General features: G+C 40.8%; 2 protein-coding genes across 4 annotated transcripts in view; one reads left to right on the top strand and one right to left on the bottom strand.

Annotated features, from left to right (window-relative positions):
• LOC105043308 (uncharacterized) overlaps positions 1 to 6067 on the bottom strand; it is a 17134-nt gene extending 11067 nt beyond the window's left edge. The window contains exons 1-2 of one of the 2 annotated variants that reach the window (XM_010920833.4): positions 5741 to 6067; positions 2616 to 2653 (exon numbers count right to left, since the gene is read on the bottom strand). In XM_010920833.4, the coding sequence (XP_010919135.1) occupies positions 2616 to 2653; positions 5741 to 5807 (105 nt within the window). In that variant the 5' untranslated portion in view covers positions 5808 to 6067. The remainder of the gene's footprint in view (positions 1 to 2615; positions 2654 to 5740) is intronic. The other variant, XM_010920825.4, reaches the window with a different exon arrangement.
• Positions 6068 to 17928: 11861 nt separating this feature from the next.
• Positions 17929 to 22706, top strand: LOC105043332 (uncharacterized). Of its 2 annotated transcripts, XR_003801166.2 has the most exons (8): positions 17929 to 18289; positions 18396 to 18480; positions 20780 to 20888; positions 21003 to 21091; positions 21177 to 21241; positions 21345 to 21423; positions 22173 to 22403; positions 22512 to 22706. XR_003801166.2 is itself a non-coding variant. In XM_029265203.2 (7 exons), exons 1-7 carry the CDS (start codon positions 18042 to 18044, stop codon positions 22332 to 22334), a joined length of 837 nt encoding a protein of 278 aa, XP_029121036.1. In that variant the 5' UTR covers positions 17929 to 18041; the 3' UTR covers positions 22335 to 22605. The 2 variants fall into 2 exon arrangements, 1 of the variants encoding a protein (XP_029121036.1); XM_029265203.2 differs by having other exon boundaries at positions 22173 to 22605.
• The last annotated feature ends 1077 nt before the right edge of the window (positions 22707 to 23783 follow it).

The raw sequence follows: 23783 nt of genomic DNA on the forward strand, positions 1-23783 counted from the left end.
AATTGCACATTGGCTTTAATTTAAGGTGGAAAGATGGGAGAGGAAAATTTTCATAGTATATATGAAAAGGCAATGTTCTTTAGATTTTCTTGTCACTGACATTTGTTTTCCTTGGCGCATAAGAGCAGTTGACTCAAATTTGCTACAAGACAAGAGGGGATGTGGCAGTGTAGTGACTGGCCTTTTATTTATAGTCAAGAGTTTGGTGTTTTGAAAATAATTCAGCAGGGGCAAAGATTCGACACTCTAAACAATAATAGAGGATTTCTTGGATTTTTAAAATAATTCATATAATTATAAATCAGGAAAAAAATATGAAAACAAAGAATTCAAGATTGTTGACATCAAGGATTTAAGCCCCGGCGGGACGGGGGCTGTCCTGGCTGTCCCGTCCCGTTCCTTTGGCATTCCGGCACCAGGGACGGGTGCGGGATCCCGAAACACACTTCCGACCTTGATCCCGATCAGATCAGGCATCAGTATGGCCATCCTGATCGTGCCTTTTTTTTTGACGATGATGCTTCGAACGGGGAGAAAAATGAAGGAGAAGCCGAGAAAGAGTACCGATCTCTTTCTTTTTCTGCTGGCGAGTCGGCGTTGGCATTGTCACCGAAGGGAGCACCATCTTCTCCTTCGACTCTGCTTTTTCGAGAGGAGAGTGCGTCGGGAGAAAGGCCAAGAGAGGAGAGCACATCGGGAAAGAGAGAGGACCGGAGGCCGCGGCGGAGGGGAAGGAATTAGGGCTCGGAGACATGGAGCCTTCGGGCTCTCGCGCAGCCCCTCCGGATGTAGCCACTCAGGGCAAATCCCGAAGGATATGCACGGTGGATGGCGCCCAATCCAGAATCGATGAAATACAAAGGGTAGCATGGCGTGTTATCCACCATGGGATTCGCATGGGACATGGTGGAGAGAGTGCAATCCGGAATCAGTGAAATACAAGGTGTAGCGTGGTGCCGTGGAATTTGCGCGGTCCAATTGCACCTGTGCATGCAATAGGGAGGTGGGATATCATGCGAAGCATGGCCTCGTCCTCATCTTAACAAAAAAAAAAAATCCACGCCCATGACTCCATTTTACGCCAAGACGGCCATCGGGATGCCCGGCCGGGACGGCCATCGGGATAGGGCGGGATGCAAGGCATCCCATTCCGGGCAAAAATCGAGATGCCCCCATCCCACAGGATTTAAAACCTTAGTTGACATAGTCATACTTTACTGACAGTTACAAAAAAGATGAATACAATGAACAATGGCAAAAAAAAAATCACCATTAGCAGATATTTTCTAATCTACATGTTTCTTGGATAAATCATGAATAATGCATTAAAAGTCTCAACTTCAAAAATAATTAAATGTTCCTGCTTATTGGATAACCCTGGAACAATTTGGAGAATAATTTATCCAACAATAATTTTGATAATTCACCAAACCTTCAATAATTATCATTACTATGTTTTAAAGAACCCTTAAGGTAAGGGGGAAAAGGCAATTTAGGGCATTATTTAACCATATCTCACCTCGATAATGTCAGCAGCTTTGCAGCTGAAAAGAACTTCAAAGTCTTTCCCGGGTATTTATGCAAGGAAAATCTTCACATAAAATGTACATCAAAATGGGGATGGATGGATTATGTGATTGTGAAATTGAGAGTCAATTCCCAATTATATCTTTCGTTCTTGATATAAATTCTTTCTCCACAGTTTGCAAGACATGCAAAGATACCATTCAGCTGCTGGTCTTCTTCCAATTCAATGTGGATTTTGGCAAGGGAAAGAAAAGAAGGATATAGTAGGGGAGAACAATAGGTGGCCTGACTTCTTGGCTTCAATTTCAGATGAGGATTTTTCATTCCTACATGCTGGGTTCCTCCATACCAACCAGAATGACACCATAATAGCGCTTTTCAACCATAGAATAGTGTCAAAACAAATTTTTTTGGGAAAATATCCTTAAAGCATGTTTAGATCAATATGTCAAAATTGTCTTGATACATCACTATTAATCTTATGGTGTGATTATCAGAAAGATAAAAGAGCAAAATGTGTAGAATCACACAAAGAGGCAGAATTCACTTTGCCCATGAAATACAAGATCTGGATGCCAAATAAGATGGTCTACAATTCTTTTAGGAGAGAAAATGCAGAAGTTAAAAGTTCAGAAATAAGGAGTGTATCAAATCAGAGGAAATAGCTTCAAGGCAAATAACTGAGGTGATTTCCTAAAATGATGGCAATATAAATACTAGATAAGGGGGAAAATGAGTTATAAAATGTGATTCGAATTTAATGGTCAAATGTTGAAGCAAAATGAAGACTAGGAAGAATTTTTTTACCAGCCACACTAACTGACATATAACTTTCTAATCAAGAGTAGTAAAGCAGGAAATTAAATGCAATCAAAAAACAAAGAGAGAAAGTGGTACATATATACAGATTAAAATGATATTGATGTTCTTTGACAGGTTTTTTACCATAAGCTTGCAGTTCTAATGCCAAAAAGGGGGAAGATTTGCCAAAGCAAAACAGCCACCAAAACTATTAGTATATGCCTTCACACAAAGTATTCACAAGATAATGCAAGTCTATTTTTCTATGAAAACAGTAAAGTGCTAACCTGTTTAAATTTGCGAGGGCGAGATGAGGTACCAGCAACTGCAATAGATACGAAACCAAATTAGAAGAGAAGAGATTAAAATGTCTTACTACAATCATGACAAACAAGCAAAATTTTAAAGTGTGGACCCAAGGACTTGTATGTTGATCATCTCCTACACAGCAGTGGTGTTTGTCTTGTATTATAAGGCCCAAGCACAAAAGCTACCAGACTTAACACAAGAACTAGTATAAAACAAATGTACTAGAAAGATCCATAAACCACAACCAGTAAGTTAAAATCATTACTTTCAGAAGCCAAAAAAAAAAGGTCACAAAGTTATTTGACACCATGATCATCTCACACATCATAACCCATTAATAAGAAAATACTTGTCTAGAAGTGCATCATTGGAAATTAAAAAAAAAAAAACAAAACAAAACAAAACACCTATTTGCAGCAAATGAGCAACAGGGAGAGGAAGAGAAAGGGTGAGAGAGTGACAAGATACCATGACAAGAAGCAAAAAAAAAAAAAAAAGAGCATAAACACATTCTCATTCTGCAGGGACGTGCTAAATTAAGAAACTAAAACAAGCATGTTATAGCGAAAGCACTTTAAGAACTTTCAAAAGGTCTTTTTAAAGAAAAATTTGAGTCCAAAAACCCTGCTAGATGTTAAAGAACAGCATATTCAAAGACATACCACTGGCTGGATTAGTATCTTCACAAACCAAACAAGTACACAGACACAACAGAGATTTTTAAGCTGTAAAGAATGCATCCATGACTTAATCATGGGTTAAGTAATTTCAACAGCCATCAGAAGCACAAAGAGGACAACTGTTTGAGACTGTCAGAGAACTCATATAGCACCTACTTTGAAATACTAAATGTTTTTATATTGAAACCAATGTCATACAGGCCAGCACAATTCAATCTTTGAACAATAGCATTATTAAGAGAAAAAAACTGTTTACAGGTCAATCACACTAACCAGAACTTTTGTGAATCTATTATATTTTTTATGGAATTCCTGGCATTAGTTTCAGTGCCAGCTGTATTTAAGTACTTAACAACTTCAAATAACATCGTCCCAACACTTTGTTAGAAGGTCAAACTAGAGTAGATATTAACTATCATAACAGCCGCATTATGATGGAAAACAAGGCTGATAAAATTTGATTTCTTTTCTGACTCCTATGGCAAGCAGACTGGAACATTTCAGAGTAGAAATCAGTAAAGGTTTGCTAAGATGTTTATGTTGAAGGAGTTTGGTTGGATTGGTTTCAGGTCTGGTCAGGTTCCAGTATTACAATTATTTAGAAAAATCAACCCACATCCAACCCATTTATAATCAGGTTGGACAATGTAAACTCATACCAAACCAATTTATTCTAGATAAATCCATAACCATCCACCAACCCATTCAAGTTTTCACTCATCAAGCATATATACAACTAAAAACAAAACGAAACAGAATATGGTATGCAAAGATCACAAACACCAAGATCCAATTTAACTTCAAATGTATCATCATAATCACAATACACTGAATTAATTTGTGACAATCATAAATTAACTAAGGATAGAACTAGCTAAACTGTAATACCAAATCCTAAAATCTCATGTTATATTCTGTTCTTTTCCTAAGCGAACTAAACCACATGGAAGCAATTAAAGAATTATCAACTATATTACATCTAAGAGCCAGCTGGCTCCCCATCAAACCATTCTGAGTGACCCATCATGTCAAGGGGTTCAACCTAAACCCATTCATTTACAATCCAGTTGATTTCAAGTGGACTGAAAACTCATCGGACTTTAAGGAAATCCCATGCAAACCCATTTATTCTGAGAAGGTCCTTGGAGGTTGGCGATTAGAGGTCAGTTTTTGCCACCCCTAGTTGAAGATGAATAAGCCAATAGGGGTTTACAAAAAAAATTCCAGTAAGAAATTCTATATTTTTCTTTTTCCCAACTGCACGTTCCTTTATATCTACAAATCCATGTTGTTCAGAGTGCATTTATCTCCACAAGTCCCTTGTTTGTAGTACTAGTTAATGCAATTAAAACTCCACTTAAATCATTTTCAGAAAAAACAAAACCTATACATGTTAAGTTCTGCATCAAGAGATCTAAATGCTCGTCACCATAAAATACTTGATGATTGAATACAAGCATACAGAATAAGGCAAGTGAAGGAAAAAATTGATGTGGCACCTAAAATTATGCCGATCATCATAATAGCAATGACAACTCTAGAAAAGCATCTTAAGAAGTTTATTAATTAACAGATCTACTTTAACAAAGAAGGAAGAAAGAAAAAGAAATAGTTGAAGGAAAAGATACCAAAGAATCGTGTTAGGAGAATATACCACAATGGCATTCTTGCAATGACGGTGCTTATCAAATTTTAAAAGAACCACATTTTTCTGATCCATCTTATTTCTTATTTGGGCCACAAAATATTTGCAGTGGGATCACAATTACACCTCTTATACCAATCTATAATGAAGAACGAAGTTCTAAGCCAGAAAATCAAGAAATTAGTTGAACACAGGTGTACCAGTCTTTTTACACTCTCTTGTTTATTAAATTTGGAAAACATAGCAGAAACTAAACGCAGAAATATTGAAAAACCACATGATAGGATTGTTTCATTAGAAATAACTAATTATAACTCATCAGCAAGCTCTGCTCAATTCCACAATCACACGATGAAATTATTTATGGTTCAGCAACAAGATCCTTTGCCCCTGGTCCCAAACCACCTCCTAAGAATACCATCTTCACGGCACGGCTCCCTCTTAAAATCTTTTTTTAAAAAAAAAAATCAGCAGTAAAACCCAAAATTTCAGCTGAGTGCCAACCTCGATCAACAATTAGCTATAACAGGACATCATACGGCTATATCCCGCCCTGAACCCTAAAATACAGGGTAAGTGCTCAATTTAGGTTTACAAAAACACTGTTCTACAATCGAACCAAGCTGCGAGTAATTCGAGCAAATTCAGAAAAAACCTACCATGCAAAGTTGCCAGCAGAGGCATAGATCCAAGAAAAGAACAAATCTACAAAACCCTGGCAAGAAATGATCTACGAAACCAATTTATGTGCAAAGATCAAGAAAGAGAAAGGGCTTACTCATCTCTTCCGGGGTGGAGAAGTTCCTGCGGCCCGTGGGCTTGCCCTTAAACTTCCCTTTTCCCATGATCAAGACGCACGAATTGAGGACAAGGAGGACGATGAACGACTAAGCGCGCTCCCTCGCTCTCGCTCTCTCCGCCTTGGCCTCCCAAACCCTACACCCTTCCCGCCGCCTCGGATTTATCTTTCCTCGCGCTGATTTACCGAAGTCTAATCGAACTGCAATTACTACTCCTGGTAGGAATATTCATCCGCTAATCAAAAAAAGGGACGATGACACGACTATTGAAGCGTAATGGGCGGGCTTCGTGGATTCAACCGGACGATCGGACGGCCCGAAAACCAGGAATACACCGAGGGTATCATAGGCGCACCTGATTCGTCGGGAATGTATGATGGCAGTGGACGGAGAACGGATTCTATTCCCAAGGGGCCACGTCGGAAAGAAGATGCTGGAGAATTTTTCCTGTTTCAATGATGGAAAAGAAATATTCCTCTTCTACTTGTCTGACCTGGACGCCTCGCTGGTCTTTGAAAGCCACTGCCTCTAACGAGTGGAATAAGAACCACTACGGACTCGTTTTGCTCGTGGGAAGAGGAGGAAAAAATGTGGTTAATGGAGGGAAAAAAAAGAAACTTTATATTTAATTGAAGTTTTTAAATAAAAAATCAGAAAAAAAATATTTTTATAAAATAAAGATTTCTAAATTTTTTGCAAAAAATTCATATAAAATATTAAAAATTTTAATTTTTATTGGCTTAAAATTAAGATTTTTTTTTTCAAACATATCATTAAACTTTTTGATGAAATAGGATATAGCCTCTTTCTTTGTTAAAAGTATAACAAATAATTTATACAACTTTGTCAAACATACAAACATCAATTTCTTGGATATCACATCGTCAGACATTGGCTCTCATGAAAAACATTCTGATGAAAAAAAATCTTCCTATAAAGCAAAAAAGGTTCTGCAGCTTTTATCATTAGATGCTAGGTGGATATGAATAACTATACATTATTATGTTTAGTCATGTTGATTTTTTTCCCTCGTGTGGATTGAAGTGGGCTAGAAACTGTTGCGGCCAATCCCCTCATCGCCTGGTCACCGAGAACGAGCGCCTGCAAAAGAAGTCCGCACTGATCGAAGGTGACTCCGGCGGGGACCCTCGGACGGTCAAATCAGAGAGGAGACTAGGCAACAGTAGAAAAGAATCAAGGAGCTCAGCGAGAGAGAGAGAGCTAGAGAGGAAGAGTTCAGGGGTTTCGAAAGGAACCTCTTCCAGCACTGTTGCCTTTCTCATTTTATAGTAGAGCGCGGCATGGCGCCGTCATTAATGGCGCAGACAATGGGAGGAGTTGTCAAATCGCCGTGGGCTGTCAGAGTCGCCGTGGGCAGTCAAATCGTCGCAGGTTGTCAGAATCAATCCATGTCTTTGGCAGGACAATGTTCCAGGACGGTCACACAGCACGTCCTTGACAGGACAGTAGCCCATAACGGTCGTACGGCATTTGGGAGGACTGGCCAATCATACGTCGGTATTCGGCTGTCGGGACGTCGGGTGATGATCCGGAGGCACCGTCGGCTGGTCTGGTGTCTTGCTTAAGTCGGACGTCGGCTGCCACCCCCGACAGTGAGTCGGTAATATGGGTTCGGCCGCTCGGTCGGTCGGGAACAGCATGGGTTGGTTCGGCCGACACACCTTCGATCGGATATTGTCGGCAGCCGTCTGTCGGGGTCGTCGATCGGAGTCGTCGGTCGGGATCGTCCGTCGGAGTCATCCGTCGGGGTTGATCGGGGTCGTCCGTCGGAGTCGTCCGTCGGAGTCGTCCGTCAGAGTCGTCCGTCGGTCGTCCGTCGGGGTCGTCCGTCAGAGTCATCCGTCGGGGTCGTCTGTCGGAGTCATCCGTCGAAGTCATCCATCGGGGTCGGTCGGGGTCGTCCGTCGGAGTCGTCCGTCGGGGTCGTCCGTCGGAGTTGTCCGTCGGTCGTCGGTTGGTATATCCCAACAGTTGCCCCCTCACTCCTGAGTCCGATGTCGTGTTGGCTCGCGTGAACATGTGGGCGACGGTTTCAGACAAAAGGAGTGGTTTTCCATCACGTCTTGCCCCGACTCTGGAGATCGCATCAACGAACGATCTGATGTCGGTCATCTCGACAGTAGGTCGAGCATGCACGTCGGGTCGGAGGTCGGCCAACCTCCGAACGTTGCTCGTCGACACGATCATTTCGCAGAGTCTGATAGTCGAGTAGCGTCCGACGTATTCGGATAGGATAACGATGGCAAGTCGAATATCTATTGTCCGGCCTTTGGTTGGGCATGCACGTCGGGACGTATGATAAACGGTGGCAAGCCGAATATCCTTCGATCGGTCGTGACCGGGTTGGTATGTCGCAAGTCGAATATCCATCGACGTAGCATGTCGAGTCGTATGATAGACGGTGGCAAGCCGAATATCCTTCAATCGATTGTGACCGGATCGGTATGTCACAATCGGTATGTCGCAAGTCGAATATCCATAGCATGTCGAGTCGTATGATAGACGGTGGCAAACCGAATATCCTTCGACCAGTCGTGACCGGGTCGGTATGTCGCAAATCGAATACTCGTTACCCAGATCTTGATCGGGCAGGTATGTCGCGGTTGTCTTGGCGTTTTGCCCTTTCTTAGTCGAAGCTAAGTTGGCAAGTTAGCCAGCCGCATTAGTTGAAGCCCTTTGCCTTCAGAGGCGGAGGCCGTCGGTTCGGCGATCAGTTCGACGATGGAGCCATTGGTTCGGCGATCGGACCACGTTGGTCGAGGCCTTTTTGCCTTCAGAGATCGAGGCCGTCGGTTCGACGATCGGACCACATTGGTCGAGGCCTTTTTGCCTTCAGAGGTCGAGGCCGTTGGTTCGGCGATCGATGATCGAGTCGTTGATTCGACGATCGATGATCGAGCCATGTTGGTCGGAGCCTTTTTGCCTTCAGAGGTCGAGGCCGTTGGTTCGACGATCGACGATCGAGCCATTGATTCGACGATCGATGATCGGTTCGACGATCGGTTCGACGATGGAGCCGTTGGTTCGACGATTGGACCACGTTGGTCGAGGCCTTTTTGCCTTCAAAGGCGGAGGCCGTCGCAGATATTCCACTCCTTCGATCTCCGTCGTAGAATCTACGCACGAGAAGCGGAGAGAGGGGTGTAGGAGTCATACCTGCGATGCGTCGGTCTCAGACTCCGTTGTCGGGGCGAGACCCGTTTATCGGTGGGGGGCCTACTGGGTTCAGCAGGGGCCCGACCTTTCTTCCGCTTTTCCTTCCGATCCGTGCCCTAGGTCAGGTGCCGGTCGGAAGCTCCTTCATCTGTGAGCATGTATTTGTACGCGCGCTCCAGCAGTTTGATGTATGTCCGGGGGAGGATCTTGTCCAAGGAGTATGTAAATCGAGACCCCCTTTAGTCCCCTCTTCATGGCCGAGATAGCCATATCTTCGTTGAGGTCCCGGACCTCAAGTGTGGCCACATTAAATCGAGCCACAAAGTATCATAGAGTCTCATTTTCTCCTTGCTTGAGGGAGAAAAGACTGTCCGAGATTCGTGGCGGCTTCCGACTGGTGCTAAAATGGACCGCGAAGGAATGTTCGAGCTGTCTGAAGGAGTGGATACTTTCCGAACGAAGGCCAGAGTACCAGGCCCTGGCAGCTTTGCAGAGTGTGGCGGGGAAGCCGATGCAAAGGAGGGCATCAGTTGCCCCTTGGATTGTCATGAGAGACTTGTAGCTCTCTAGATGGTCGATTGGGTCGGTGGAGCCATTGTAAGGCTCCACATGAGGCATCTTGAACCGACTAGGGATCGGTTCGTCGAGGATGAGTCGGGAGAGAGGTTGGGCGGTCTGAAAGTCGACGTCGTTCGAGGACTTCTGGCCATCCGCTTGGAATTGAGCAAGCCGACGGTCGATTTCCTCGAACTTACGCTCGTAGTCGTCGATCTGCCGGTGTTGGGAGACCCCAGGGGTCGAATCTCCCGATAAATCTGAGAGGGAGGCGGACGGTGTCCGCGGTCGCTTCTCCTTCCTCGCTCGCTCCAGTTGGGAAGGAGAGAGATGTCGAGACCGGTGGGTGTCACGCCGTGGCCACCTCTTCCCTTCTCGATGGGAATGCTGAGACGGCCGCTCCTGAGGAGGAGATGGAAGTGGACGCGGACGTCGGCGGCTGCTTCTGGACGGCATAGGGTGCGCCACCGGTTGCACCGCCGGTGGTCGCAGTAACTGAGTTAGTTGTGGTTGAAGATTTTTGACCGCATTCGTAAGAACGGTCATTTGTCGCATGATCGCCGCGATCTGTGCCTCCGTGGTTACCGTCGGGTGCGGAGAGCTGGGCTCCACCATGGAGGGTGAAGGAGAGGACTCTTTCCGACGGGAAGAGCACCTCGTCGATCCGGTAGCTCTCAATCGCTGAGCTCTGATTTTTATCATTTCGAGAGGTCTTTTCAAGCTTTTGTGGAGCTCGTTGTCTTACCTCTGTCGACCCCCCTTCCTGGCACGCCAAACCTGTTGCGGCCAATCCCCTTGTCGCTTGGTCACCGGGAACGAGTGCCTGCAAAAGAAGTCCGCACTGACCGAAGGTGACTTCGGCGGGGATCCTCCAATGGTCAAGTCAGAGAGGAGACTAGGCAACAGTAGAAAAGAATCAAGGAGCTCAGCGAGAGAGAGAGAGCTAGAGAGGAAGAGTTCAGGGGTTTCGAAAGGAACCTCCTCCAGCACTGTTGCCTTCCCCATTTTATAGTAGAGCGCGGCATGGCGCCGTCATTAATGGCGCAGACAATGGGAGGAGTTGTCAAATCACCGTGGGCTGTCAAGTTGCCGCGGATTGTCAGAATCAACCCATGTCCTTAGCAGGACAATGTTCCAAGGCGGTCACACAGCACGTCCTTGACAGGACAACAGTCCATAGCGGTCGTACGGTATTTTGGAGGGCTGGCCGATCATACGTCGGTATTTGGCTGCCGGAACGTCAGGTGATGACTCGGAGGCACCGTCGGCTGGTCTGGTGTCTTGCTTAAGTCGGACGTCGGCTGCCACCCCCGACAGTGAGTCGGTAATATGGGTTCGGCCGTTCGGTCGGGAATAGCATGGGTCGGTTCGACCGACACACCTTCGGTCAGATATTATCGGCAGTCGTCTGTCGGGGTCGTCGATCGGAGTCGTCCATTGGAGTCGTCCGTCGGTCGTCGGTCGGAGTCGTCCGTCGGGGTCGTCCATTGGAGTTGTCCGTCGGGGTCGTCCGTCGGAGTCGTCCGTCGGGGTCGTCCGTCGGAATCGTCCGTCGATCGTCAGTCAGGGTCGTCCGTCGGAGTCGTCCGTCGGGGTCGTCCGTCGGAGTCGTCCGTCGGTCGTCGGTTGGGATCGTCCGTCGGGGTCATCCGTCGGAGTCGTCCATCGGGGTCGGTCGGGGTCGTCCGTCGGGGTCGTCCGTCGGAGTCATCCGTCGGTCGTCGGTCGGTATATCCCAACAAAAACCAATAGTGGATTTGATTTCACGTCCTTAGTATCATGCCCGAATGACTATATCAGCTATAATTTTATGGTGAATATTAGCTATAGTAACCCTAAGTGGTTTAGTTTTACGATTTTTTTTTGATAAAAATAGGAGCCAGAGCTTTCATTGAATAACTTAAGCATGGTACATAGCTGTAACTGTAACAAAAAGAAAATAGCACAACAACCGGATACATCATAACTATCTAAAACAAAGTTGCAACAACTCCAAAAATCAGATACAAACCAACATAAGAAGTGAGAAAGACAGACACAAAAAGTGGAGAAACATCACAACTACCAAATGTGAATCGACATAAGAAGCAAACTAACATCACCAAACGGATAGGCCAGCAAAAGCAAAATAGAAATTACTCCAGACAAAAATGCTACCCACCAAAATTTGAAGTCTCATGAATATCAGACTACAAAATAAGATGAAAAACCTGATTTAAAGAGTCTCCCTCATTATAAAAAAAATCTCTCTAGAGACCAAGTTTAGCGGCAAAATCTGTTGCTCTGTTATAGCGCCTATAAGTATGGGAGGCTGTAAAATTTAAACAATTAGCCTTGCACCTGAGAATATCATTAAGGATGGGTGGGCCAAAGTATTTGTTAATAGGAGGGCTGTTGATAGAAGATAAAGCAAGATATGCATAGAATACAAACGAGTTACAGCAGTCTTTAAGTCCAACCAAGCAACTATAAGCTCAGCATAAAAAATAGAAGTAGGAGACATAAGCTTGCCAGTAGTACAAAAAGAATCCTGAGTATTACAAATGACAAAATCCACAGCAATCTTATCATCTTTTACAGCAGCATCGAAGTTAATCTTCAAGGTGCCTAAAGGAGGAGGGAGCCAGTGAGATTGATTAAAAGTATTACCGTTGGAGAATGGTAGATGACTGCCCAGCACTTTAAATGACACCTGAAGCCAGTGTCATGAGCTGCAGTATTATCAGAGAGGATATAGAGATGAGCACCTCGAAGAATACATAGAGAAGAAAGATAGGTCTATTGAAAGACCCTTTCATTTCGAGCATTCCATAAATCCTAAGTCACAATAGCAATCAAAGATTTAATATTTTTCTCTACCTCGGAGGTTAATAATACATCAACCAAACCCAACAAAGAAAGAGACACGGAAATGTGAAATGTTTGATGAAATAGCTGCCAGCAACCCACAGCCATAGGACAATGAACAAGAATATGATTAACATCCTCCAAATAATCAGCACACACATCACAGTGGATCTAGCCAGCAGTGAGAATCCCTCTAGTGTGCAAGAATTCTTTGCAAGACAATCTGCCCCATAGCAGTTTTCACCAAAAAATTTCGACTCTAGGGGGAACATTTAATTTCCATATCCAGCTAAAAAATAGAAGCCTATCTTTGGATTGTTATGGGGTAATAAGAGATTGGATATCTTTGAGAGATAAAAGATTGCTTCTAGATGAAAACCAAACCAACCAATCAGACCAATTGCCCATCGCAATAGGAATACGAGTAATAAGGGTCATCATTTCAATTGAAAAAATAACATACAACAAGTCCATATTCCATTGCCCATCAGGAGAAATAAAAGCACTAAGATTAAGCTCAGAAATAGGAGAATCAATATTCAAAAAAGTAAGCCAAAATGCCAATGGCACATTTGAAATCCAAGGATCATTAAACATATTAACAGATTGCCCATTGCCAATAAGCCAAAGGAATTGAAATTGAACAGAGCAGCCTCTAACAGTGATTTTCTTTCGGATATTGGAACAGTGATGGGGAGATGAATATGAAATCTATATTCGGTTAAAATGATATTTAGCAGTAATTACTTTAGCCCACAAAGAGTTATGATGGAGGATGATATTAGCTGCTTGCTTACATAGGAAGGCTTCTCTATAGTTTCGAAGAGAAGTAAGGCCAAGACCCCCGAGATGCTTTGGAGAGCAAATATTTTTCCAAGCAACTAAATGAAGACCCTTATGATCAACAGCATGGTCCCAAAGAAAAGCTTGGTATTCTCTTTCAATCTTCCTGATGACTCTCAGTGGAACATGGATGCAAAACAAGGTATGAAGAGGAATGGATGTCAGAACAGAGTTGAGAAGGGTAGACCTACCGACCAAAGACAGATATTTCTATTGCCAATTAGCAATTCGTCAAGTGACCATATTATGTAAGTTTGAAAAGGCTCTAGATCTCAAAGGCCTACCAGCCAATGGAACCCTCAGATAGTTCTAAACCCCTGCAACCTCTTGCATGGCAAGAAGTCTGCGAATTTGCCTTTTAATTCTCCTGGGAGTGGAGGGGCTTATCATGATATGGGACTTGGAGAGATTGATAGCTTGATTAGAAATAGAGCAATAGGCATCAACAACAGCCTTCATGCAATCCATATCTTGAATTTTTGCCTTAGTCACAAGCAAACAGTCATCAGCGAAGAAGAGATAAGAGACAGTAGGTCCACCCTTAAGAATCTTATAGGCTTTTAAGAGATTAACCTCCACCACATAATGAAGAAACTTAAAAAAAACTTCAGAACATAGGATAAACAGGTGTGGCGATAAAGGACAACCCTGTCTCAACCCACAAGAAATATAGAATCACTGAGATGGAGAGCCATTGACAAGGATGGCAAATTATGGTGAGACAATGTAGCACCTGATCCAAGCAATAAATTAAGGATGAAACCCAAACTGATATAGAACTTGAAAGAAAAAGGGCTAATGCATTCAGTCAAATATCTTTTCCATGTCAAGCTTTATCAAAGCCAGTCCCTTAGAAGGAGGAGCTATCTCAAGAGAATACAAAATTTTTTGGACCAAAAGAATATTTTCTAAAATATTTCAACCTTGGATAAAGGCTCTTGTCCGGGTGATATAATAAGAGGAAGAAGAGGCTTGATTCTATTTGCCAGGACCTTAGCAGCAATCTTGTATGTGGTGTTACACAGACTAATAGGTCTGAAATCAGAAACTTGAAGTGGGTTTGTTTTCTTTGGCAGCAATATAATGAAGGTTTTCTTCCAAGCATCCGATATTGTAACTTTAGTAAAGATATAATGAATAACCCGAAAAACATCACCTTTAATAAGATCCCAGAAATGATGAAAAAATATAGTAAAAAAATCATCTGATCTAGGGGCCTTATCACTTTTAAAACTCTACCCTACTTCCTCCACCTCTTCCATAGTAACCATTTTAATTAGTTGGGCATTGAGATTCTTTGGGATGATAGAGGAGAGAATTGGGATATCAAAGTTCTCAATATTTCGTTGAGCAATCCATCGGTCATAAAATGAGCGAGGAGCATGTCAATAATTGCTTGAATGTCATGCATCTCTTGACCATGAGCATTGTAGAGTATTGAAATCCAATTACACCTCATTCTAAGAACCGTGGATCGATAAAAGAAGGAGGTGTTAGCATCACCATCCTTTAACCAATAAATTTTAGATTTTTGTTTTTATAAGATTTCTTGAAGATGAAGGTTTTGATTATAGGCCTGAAGAAGAGATAGAAGCTCGAAATGCTGATTGCCAGTTAGGCCTTGACTTTGAGATTCAAGCAGTTATAATTGATAAATTTGATCATATAATTATTGCCCTTTAGTGGAGAGGTTTTCAATTTCAAACTTCTATCTCATAATTGTCTTTCTAGTACGAGACAACAACATCATAAGTCTAACACAAAGAGAGAGGTTACCAATACATCGCCAAGCCCTAGTGACCACTCCACGAAAGCCCAAACATTGAAGCCAAAACTTTTTGAAGCGAAAGGGGGGAGAATGACGAGCAAAATTGCCAGTAAGGGATATCAAAAGTGGATAATGATCCAAGCCAAATCTAGTAAGATGGGAAATAAAAGCATCTTCGAAACAGTCTAACCACGAATAGAAAGCAAAGAAACGATCAATTCTTTCTCAAACTCGGGCAAATCCAAAATGATTATTACACCAAGTAAAACTAGGACCTTGATATCTCAAATCAACGAGGCCAAATATTCTTAAAAAGCTTTCCCTGTCCACATAAAATGGCTTCCCTCCTTTTTTTGTCCTCAGGATTGACAATACAGTTAAAATCCTCGACAAGAAGTAGAGACCAACCTATAGATAGCATAGCTTCAACTTGCTATTAGAGAACCCATCTTTCCACCCTATATGTACTTGCATACACAACACCTAGGATCCAAAGGAGATTCTGATCAGTAGAGATAACACCGAATGCTATCTGATAATTAGTGTAAGTGAAGTGAATATTACCCACCCCTTTATGCTATGCAATAAGGATCCCACCAGAGAGTCCTACAGTAGGAATCATATAGGTATCCCATACAGGATCCAGCATCCTTTGTAGTCTCTCTTTGCTATGATCAAAAAGATGAGTCTTCAGGAAACAACAGATATCAGACTTATATTAGCTAATTAACAATTTAGAATATGTAATAAAAAGGCACTTGATGGTACCCCGATAATTTCATGTGAGGATCTTCATGAGATAGAGTTTAAGAGTGCCTCCAAATCACCTTCGGTTGCACCTGATTTCTTTCTTGAAGGATCCTCCACAGACAAACCACCCCTAGTAATGTTTTCTAAAATATATTGAAGTTGATTGAAACATGAATTAACATCATGAGAGGGTTTACCTTGAAGTGGATCAGAGTTAGAGTCAGAAAGATTAGATAATGAAGGAGTGGGAGCATGCTTATCTTGTGAAGTAACTCTGAGGTTGGCAGTAGAGGCCACTGGTCTCCAAATTTCTCTTTAAGCTCCTCTTAGTTGCGGCGCTAGAGCATTGGTTACTTGAATAGTTATACGATATATTGATGGGATTTTGAAGAATGCAGGATCATAGAACAATTGGATCATCTCAAAAGGTAAATAGACAAGTCTGTTTCAAACCTATTTCTAGAAATGCATGCACAAAAAGAAAATATTATGCAGGGATGTGTTCTTATGCGAACGAAATCATTGAACAAATTGGGATGTAGTCAACAGGAAATATCTCTGAATCACTTGCCATGAACAGTCTTCTAAACATCACTATCAACTTTCCTGACTTGCTTATGGAGCTACCCTTGTAGAGTCTCTGTTGCATAACAAGAGCAAAAAACAAAAAGCAACAAAGTTATAGCGGATAGGACCACGCACAATCAAGCAAAATCACTATACAATCATCAAAAGTTACATCATTAGAGATGAAATATAACATGTAATTTCTTTTCCATGATCAATTATCATGCAGCAAAATAAGAGGCTACTAGCATAAAACCAGCATGACACATGATGTGCAATTTTTTTTTTCATTTTTTATATACTTTTGAAATATATTAAAAAAAATATAATAGAATCAACAATATAAATAAAATAGAATATAATTGATATAAAAGTCTAACTACGATCTATCATAAATTTTTTATATTAATATTATGATTTAATAAAGTAATATATTATTATAAAACAATGAGACCATGATCTAATCTACATTTTTTTTTTTTTTAAAAAAAAGTATTGTATCTATGAAATATTTAAATGCAATATAAGAGGATCATTAGCAACTGCACTTTTACTTTGAAGAAAGATCATAATTATAAAAATATAATCAAGGTTAACAAAATATTAGTATAATCTAATAACTCATATAGGAAATGGGCATGATATAGTACCAATGAAATGTATTTTTTATTAGTGTCAATATACATGAAACAAATATGATTATTAATAATATCATTAATTTTTATATTAATTTAGCATTACTAATGAAAAATTCTTTATTTAATATAGTTTAATAGGAGAATAGTATTCCTATCATATTTATATATTTTTGATAAAAAAATATATTAAATAAGAGTCTACTTATTATCTAAAATAAGAAATTCTATTAATAACATTGTTAATATGGGTGCCTAGTGATAGAGAGTTTTGTAGAAGCAAAACCTAAACTTTTGTATGTGTGTGTGTAAATATATATAGCAAGGATGAAGAATCTAAGGTAGAGAGGCTTTATTTTGTTTTAGCACAAAAATATATAGGTTTTCAAACAAGAAATAGATCAAGAATAAAAATGGAGAGACAATTTTTGAATAAAATTATTTAACCCCTTAGGTCAAACAACTGAGTTGGTTAAAACGAAGGTTTTGGTGAACAAAAGCTACTCAATAGCTTTTCTAAAATTCTATTTTTTTTAAAAAATATTTTTTAAATTTTTTTTCAATAATAATTAAATTTAATTTAAATATATTTCAATCAATTCATAAATCAAAAAGATCCTATGTGTACCAAAATCTCTCCATCATTATGAGTAAAATATTGAGAACTAGTTTGGATGAATGGATTAAAAATCCCTTTGGATTCATTGGATTGAATTCTATATAATCAATTAGAAATATGCTTATAGACTAAGCTAGATTATATCTATAAATATTCAGAATTGATTTTTTATTGGATCAACCGAATGCCATAGATACATATATTAAAAAAAAAAAAAAAACTCAGCAAGGCTTGGTTTCTTCTTCTTCTCCTTTTCTTTTCTTTTCTTTTCTTTTTTTTTTTTTTTCTCCCATAGGATTCGGATGGGCCCACTCTTTCTCCCATAGGATTCGGATGGGCCCACTCCGAAAGCATTAATCTTGGGTATCTAGTCCGGTCTATAAGCCCATTACTAACGGGATTTTCAGCCGTTCATCCAAACAGCCTCGCAGCGGCCGGGTATCGAACCGCACAGCCATTCCTATCGGTCGGAGAAGACGAGCCGCCGCGAATAGCAACTAGAAGTCCAGAAGGACCGAATGGGCGGCGGAGCAGCAGCGGGGACGCCAAACCCTATTCCGAATCCTAAGCTCTCATCCCTAAACCCCAATTGGGCACAGCTCCAACAAAAGCTCAAAACCGGGCGCCCCCATAAACCCTTCACTCCGACAGATGCCGACGCCAAAACCCTAAAGGCATCCGTGCTAGGGAAGCGCAAGGAGCGCCCGGTCTCGGAGCCCGAGGCCTCTCCGCCGCCCTTCCTGACGCCGACTTCCTCCGATATTAGGTGCCCCCTCCTCCTTGTCGTCTAGATGATCGTTACGAGGTTGTCGTGAAGCTTCTCTTGAGTCCTTGTTTGATTTCTCGACATATTTTCTCTTTTCTGGGCGCAGCTTGACCAATGTGCTGGCCATGGACTGCGAGATGGTAGGGGTGAGCTCTCAGGGGAACAAGAGCGCTCTTGGAAGGATCACACTGGTGCTTAAGCCTCGACACCCTTCACTTCTCTTTTGTTTTTTTCTCTCTCTCACTTTTTGTATAAGCTTTGTTTGAAAAATATCTTGCTTATACTAGAAATATCGTGATAAAAGCTTGAGCCACTGGTAGTTAGAATGAGGTAAAAAGGAGCTACGAAAATTTGATGCATGATAAGGGAGTGATACATCAAAGAAAGATTTGATTTTGAACCTCCAACTTAAGAAGGAGCCGCTGACTTCTAAGAGTGATAAGGGAATGAATGTTATAAACAAGATAAGCATGATTTGACTGTGAAGCATGAACTTGGAAAAAGAGAGGAGATGCAAACCCTAAAGCGCGATATGAAAATAGTGACATAAGAAAGAAGATTTCGTTTTGGAACATCAACATATAAGCAAGATTTCATTCAAGAAAGATGATGTCCAGAATGTATATATTGTTAACATAATTTGTAGGTCAGCTTGATGGACACTAAGTTACGGCATGTTTATATTGCTTCCTAAGAGGAATGTTGTGCCCTGCATTGTTACAAATTGCGATAACCTGCAAACTCTGTAATGGGAAAGGAATATAATTTTTGACTTTTGATTTTAGAAAGGTTGTGTGTGGATATGGCATTTTGGGGTAGATTCCAGATCATGTTTTCTCTTATGCTGGACAAAACCATAAAGATCCCAAGCTTTAAAAATCAATAGCTCCATGTGGTTGTCTTATTCTAGCTATAAATTTTCTAATATCAAATACAATAAATTATTACATGAGAGCACCACAATGGCCATGTTGAGGATTATCTATTAGGTTGTGTTTGTGCATTGCCAGGCAATCTGAGAAGGTAATGTGAATTGCCTTGAGGATAGATTGCCATCACTAAATTGTCAGTAATGTTGATTACTGTGTTTGGTACACATAGGTAATATTGCAGTAAAATTATTGAAAATCTTAATTGACATGTTTGGTATGACAATCAGATTATCGATAATGTAAAATCAAAATTTCAAAATATTTTCAATAGTTTTGTCTAGATGCTCTTCTTTTTCTTTGATGAGAAGTGGTGGGAGTGATGGTAGCGCGAGAAAGTGGCGGGCCGGAGGATGTGGGGAACCACAGGCACTGGGGGGGTTGGGAGGAGGTGGGCGCGTGTGAAACCGTGGGGGTGGTGGGGATGGGTGTAAAGGAGCCACGGGGGGTGGTGGGGGACAAGGGCGGAGGAGCTGCGGGCAGGCAAAGGGAGATGGAGCTGCGGGTTGAGGGCGCACAAGGAGGGGGGAGAGTTGGACGATGGATTTTGTATGATTTTTTTGAGGAATAATTTTGGCTAAAATTTTTATTGCAATATTGCCAAAGAAGTGGTAAACTGGATAGCCACTCCTCCCCAAGGCAATTCAAATTGCCTCCCATGAAGCAATTTGGATTACCACCCAAAAATCATACCAAACGCAGTAATGCAGATTACCACATTAAATTACCAGCAATCTGGATAGATTGTCTGCTACCAAACGCAACTTTAGTACTTGAATATATCTTATTGGGTCTAAAGCAAGAAGACACAATAAAAAATATTGAGGACATTGTGAAAAGGGACTTGAAGACAATGGCCAAATTTTCTAAAATCAAAAAACAGTCCTCTCGATTCTATCTTATATAAATAAGGTAAGGCTTGTTGGCAATTGAGGTAAAAGGAAAAATTTAAAAACTAGAGGAAGTTATGCAGCCTGAACTCTCTGAGATTGCACTCATTCGTAGCAAATTTGAGCTCTGGTGAAGTTAATATTTTTAAGCCTGAGTTTTTTTTTTTTTCGGTTAAAATGGAAGAGCAGCCTTATCTAGGCCCAACTAAAAGTCCAAACTGGGAAAAATTGAAAGATCTTATGATAAAGGTGTACCTTGTATCTCCTTATTTTTGCAAGCTCATGGTGCTCATATCATGCTTATGAGTTTGGATGGACACCTTCAGATGAGATTAGCTTTATGTGATAAGGTTCACGGTCTCGAATCATATCTAACTCAATCAACCGTTGGGTCATTGATTCCTGATCGGTATGTGCATTTCATTTATGACTGTAGCAAATTGGGTCACCTTGTGGTGTGTGGTGTCAGAGGAGTCCAAAAATGATGAATCTAGATCAAGGATAGTTATGTCTATAATCTAAACTTTGAAGTTCCATATGGATTTTGCTCTTTTATAAACCACAGGAAAAGGCTTGCTAGACATTAGTGCTGTTCTTAGCCTCTTCCCAATGAACATTGTTGTAATTTACCATTTTGTTCATATTCAGATGATGACTCTATTATGTTGTAGGTGAACTCATGGGGGAATGCTGTATATGATGAGTATGTTCGCCCAGTAGAGCGTATTGTTGACTTCCGTACAAAAATCAGTGGGATCCGACCAAAAAACATGAAGAAAGGTTTGCACTAGAACTGAGTTTTTTTCCTCTTTCTTTTTTTAACTAAAAAAATATATTCAATATTCAGTATGCACTAAGCTATCACCTTTCTTGATTATGGTTATATGATTGCAGCAAAGGAGTTTTGGGCTGTTCAGAAGGAAGTGGCTGAGTTGATCAAAGGACGGATCCTTGTAGGTCATGCATTGCACAATGATCTCAAGGTCGTAAATATTGTTTGTGTATTGTTGTCTCAACAAATATCATGTTTTTACGGTTAATCCCTCATAGATCTATTTAACTTTTTAGGTATTACTATTAAGTCATCCAAAGAGGGACATGAGGGACACCTCAGATTATGAGCCCTTCCTAAGGTTAGTTTTTTCTCACCTTTGTTATTGTGATCAACAAATTGTGTGTTTAGAATTTTCTATGGCTGGCAATCCCCTCTATTGACATGTACAGCTAATACATTAGGGAAGGGCGGAGAAGAGCTTTAAAGGATCTTGCAGCTCAAATTCTTGGTGTCAAGATCCAACAGAAGGAACACTGTCCAGTATGTCAAGTCCTTTATCTAATATTATCCAGAGTTTAATATCTGAAGGCTTGGTTGCTAATATTTGTGTGCAAAATCATTATTGTAGTTATACATGCACAAATTTCACAAAAATCATAGTACACAATGTCGTCTACCCATCATATTGCTTTAATTCATTCATGACTGCTACTTCTGATGTCTAGGTCATCATCATCGTCACTTCTCCCATCAACCATATTGCTTGCTATTATCTGCTAAGTTGAGTTGCTTGGTTGAGTGTTCATTTGCTTTCTTAACATGATGATCTGTGGCTTGTTGGAATCATTTTATTCCTACTCTGTCAGTATGCCCTTTTTTTGTTGGAACTTAAACACTACAAACCAGCAATTTCGTGTATAATGCAAGTAACCTTTTGTGCTATTATTGGATCATCATATGCACCAAGTTATTACATCCTTACTGCTGTCTTAGCTCATGGAATGTTGATTTGGTTCTCGTACGATAACATGCAAGAGGCACAGCTCATATCATTGCCTTACCAATTTGTCTTTACCTTAAAATATTGAAATTAGGAAAAAGTAATCAGGAAGATTACCTTTCCATGTTTTCGTCCCAGTACAGAAGGGTTAATCCCTGCATATGGAGTTCATATTTTGGCTTACATAAGCTATGCCATGTGCATGCCTGAGACCAAGAATTCCAAAATGTGCTCTCCCTCTCTTTCTCTCTCTTAATGGGTGGCAGTTCATGCCTGCGGTGTCATTTAGGTTGAGGATGCTCGAGCTGCAATGTTTATATACAACAAATACAAAAAGGAATGGGAAAAGACCATGAAGAAAAGGTTCAAGTCGAAAGAGAAGCTCAAAAACAGGCGCAAGAAGAAATCTGAAGCAGCCTCAAAACCTGATGTTTCGAGGGATCTTTCGTAGCAATGGAAAATGATATTCCGGTAGTTGGAGGGCTAAAGGACATAGTAACACCAGCATGGGTGCTGAGATGTATGTTCAGACTACCAGCATTTCACTTTTCTCTTAGATTTTTACGATGATAATTGTTGCACGCTTGTATAATCCTAAATCCATGTTTTTGTATCTTGATTGTGTCAGGCTCCACCCATTCAAAGGAAGAATGAGATGTTTTAGCTCCTGCTACATGGTTGCTGGAACATGATATATACGTTAATGCTTTCCTAATGTTCTATACTGATTTTGTATTTTTAAAAAACAGCAATGTTGTATCGCTTTTTTTAAATCCTGAACATGCTTTTTGCTCCATTATATTTTTTTATTTATTTATTTTTACCTCTTTTAATTATGAACTGCACACATTCCTAATCATGTGAACCAAACCCAAACCTGAACTAATTATAAGCCAACATCGTTTGAAATTGATGGAAGGTCCTGCACATCAATGCCGACACCACATCTAGCCAGCCTAAAGAGAATGCCCTCCTCTACTTTGCGGTTAAGGCCAATGAGCTGATCGGATATTGATGTTGACCTCAGGTGCACAGCAACTACTGCTCAATTCAAACAGCAAAGAAACTTATCATCTGGGTCGTGAGTGAAAGATTAAATGGGGAAAAATAAGCATCTGTACCGTAACAATATGTTTCCGGCTTGTGTATTCACCATCACGACCGCTAGACGAAATGCTATCTGGACCGGGACAAAATATCTTAGAATACGAGACTTGAAAGACCATGCCTGCTAATGGCTCACCATAATGATGCATTCGAGCATGAATTTTTTCAAGAAAAAGCCTAACCAGATTCAGTCCCATCCCTTGATGAGCTAGTATATGGACACCTACCCTAAGGTCAATTTAAGGTACTCGATATAAAATTTGAGTTCTATTTTGAAATGACTAGCATGTGCACGTTTCATGCGAACTAAAAGTTTACAGCACATTCGAGAACTACCAACATAACAGATAGTTATCATTGGCAGTATGATCTGATGATACGTTCATAGAATCTTGATAAGAGAATCTTCCAGGTGAAGCATGTAGCATGTGAAATTTCAATAATCAAATGGCGAAATCAAGGACATAAAATTTGTTAACCTTTGGCATCCAATGCAACCAAATTCTACCCCCCAACTACTGACATACAGATATATCAAAGTAGCTTATCATCTAATTTATCTGGCATAAATATCTCATAGCAACAAACCGCATATGGAACAATGGCCACATAAAAAGCAAAAAACCACCAAGGATCATTAGCAGGTGGAAATAGCAAGGAAAATTTTGTGTTGAAATGAAGCTGCCTGTAACGCTCAGACTAACCCAAAAAAAAAATAATAATAAAGTTCAGACTAAAACTCTCCAAAATCTTTTCAAAAATCAAGGACACTATAAAAATGTAAAACAATATA

This window comes from Elaeis guineensis, chromosome 2 (genome assembly GCF_000442705.2).
Source record: "Elaeis guineensis isolate ETL-2024a chromosome 2, EG11, whole genome shotgun sequence".
Lineage (NCBI taxonomy): Eukaryota > Viridiplantae > Streptophyta > Magnoliopsida > Arecales > Arecaceae > Elaeis > Elaeis guineensis.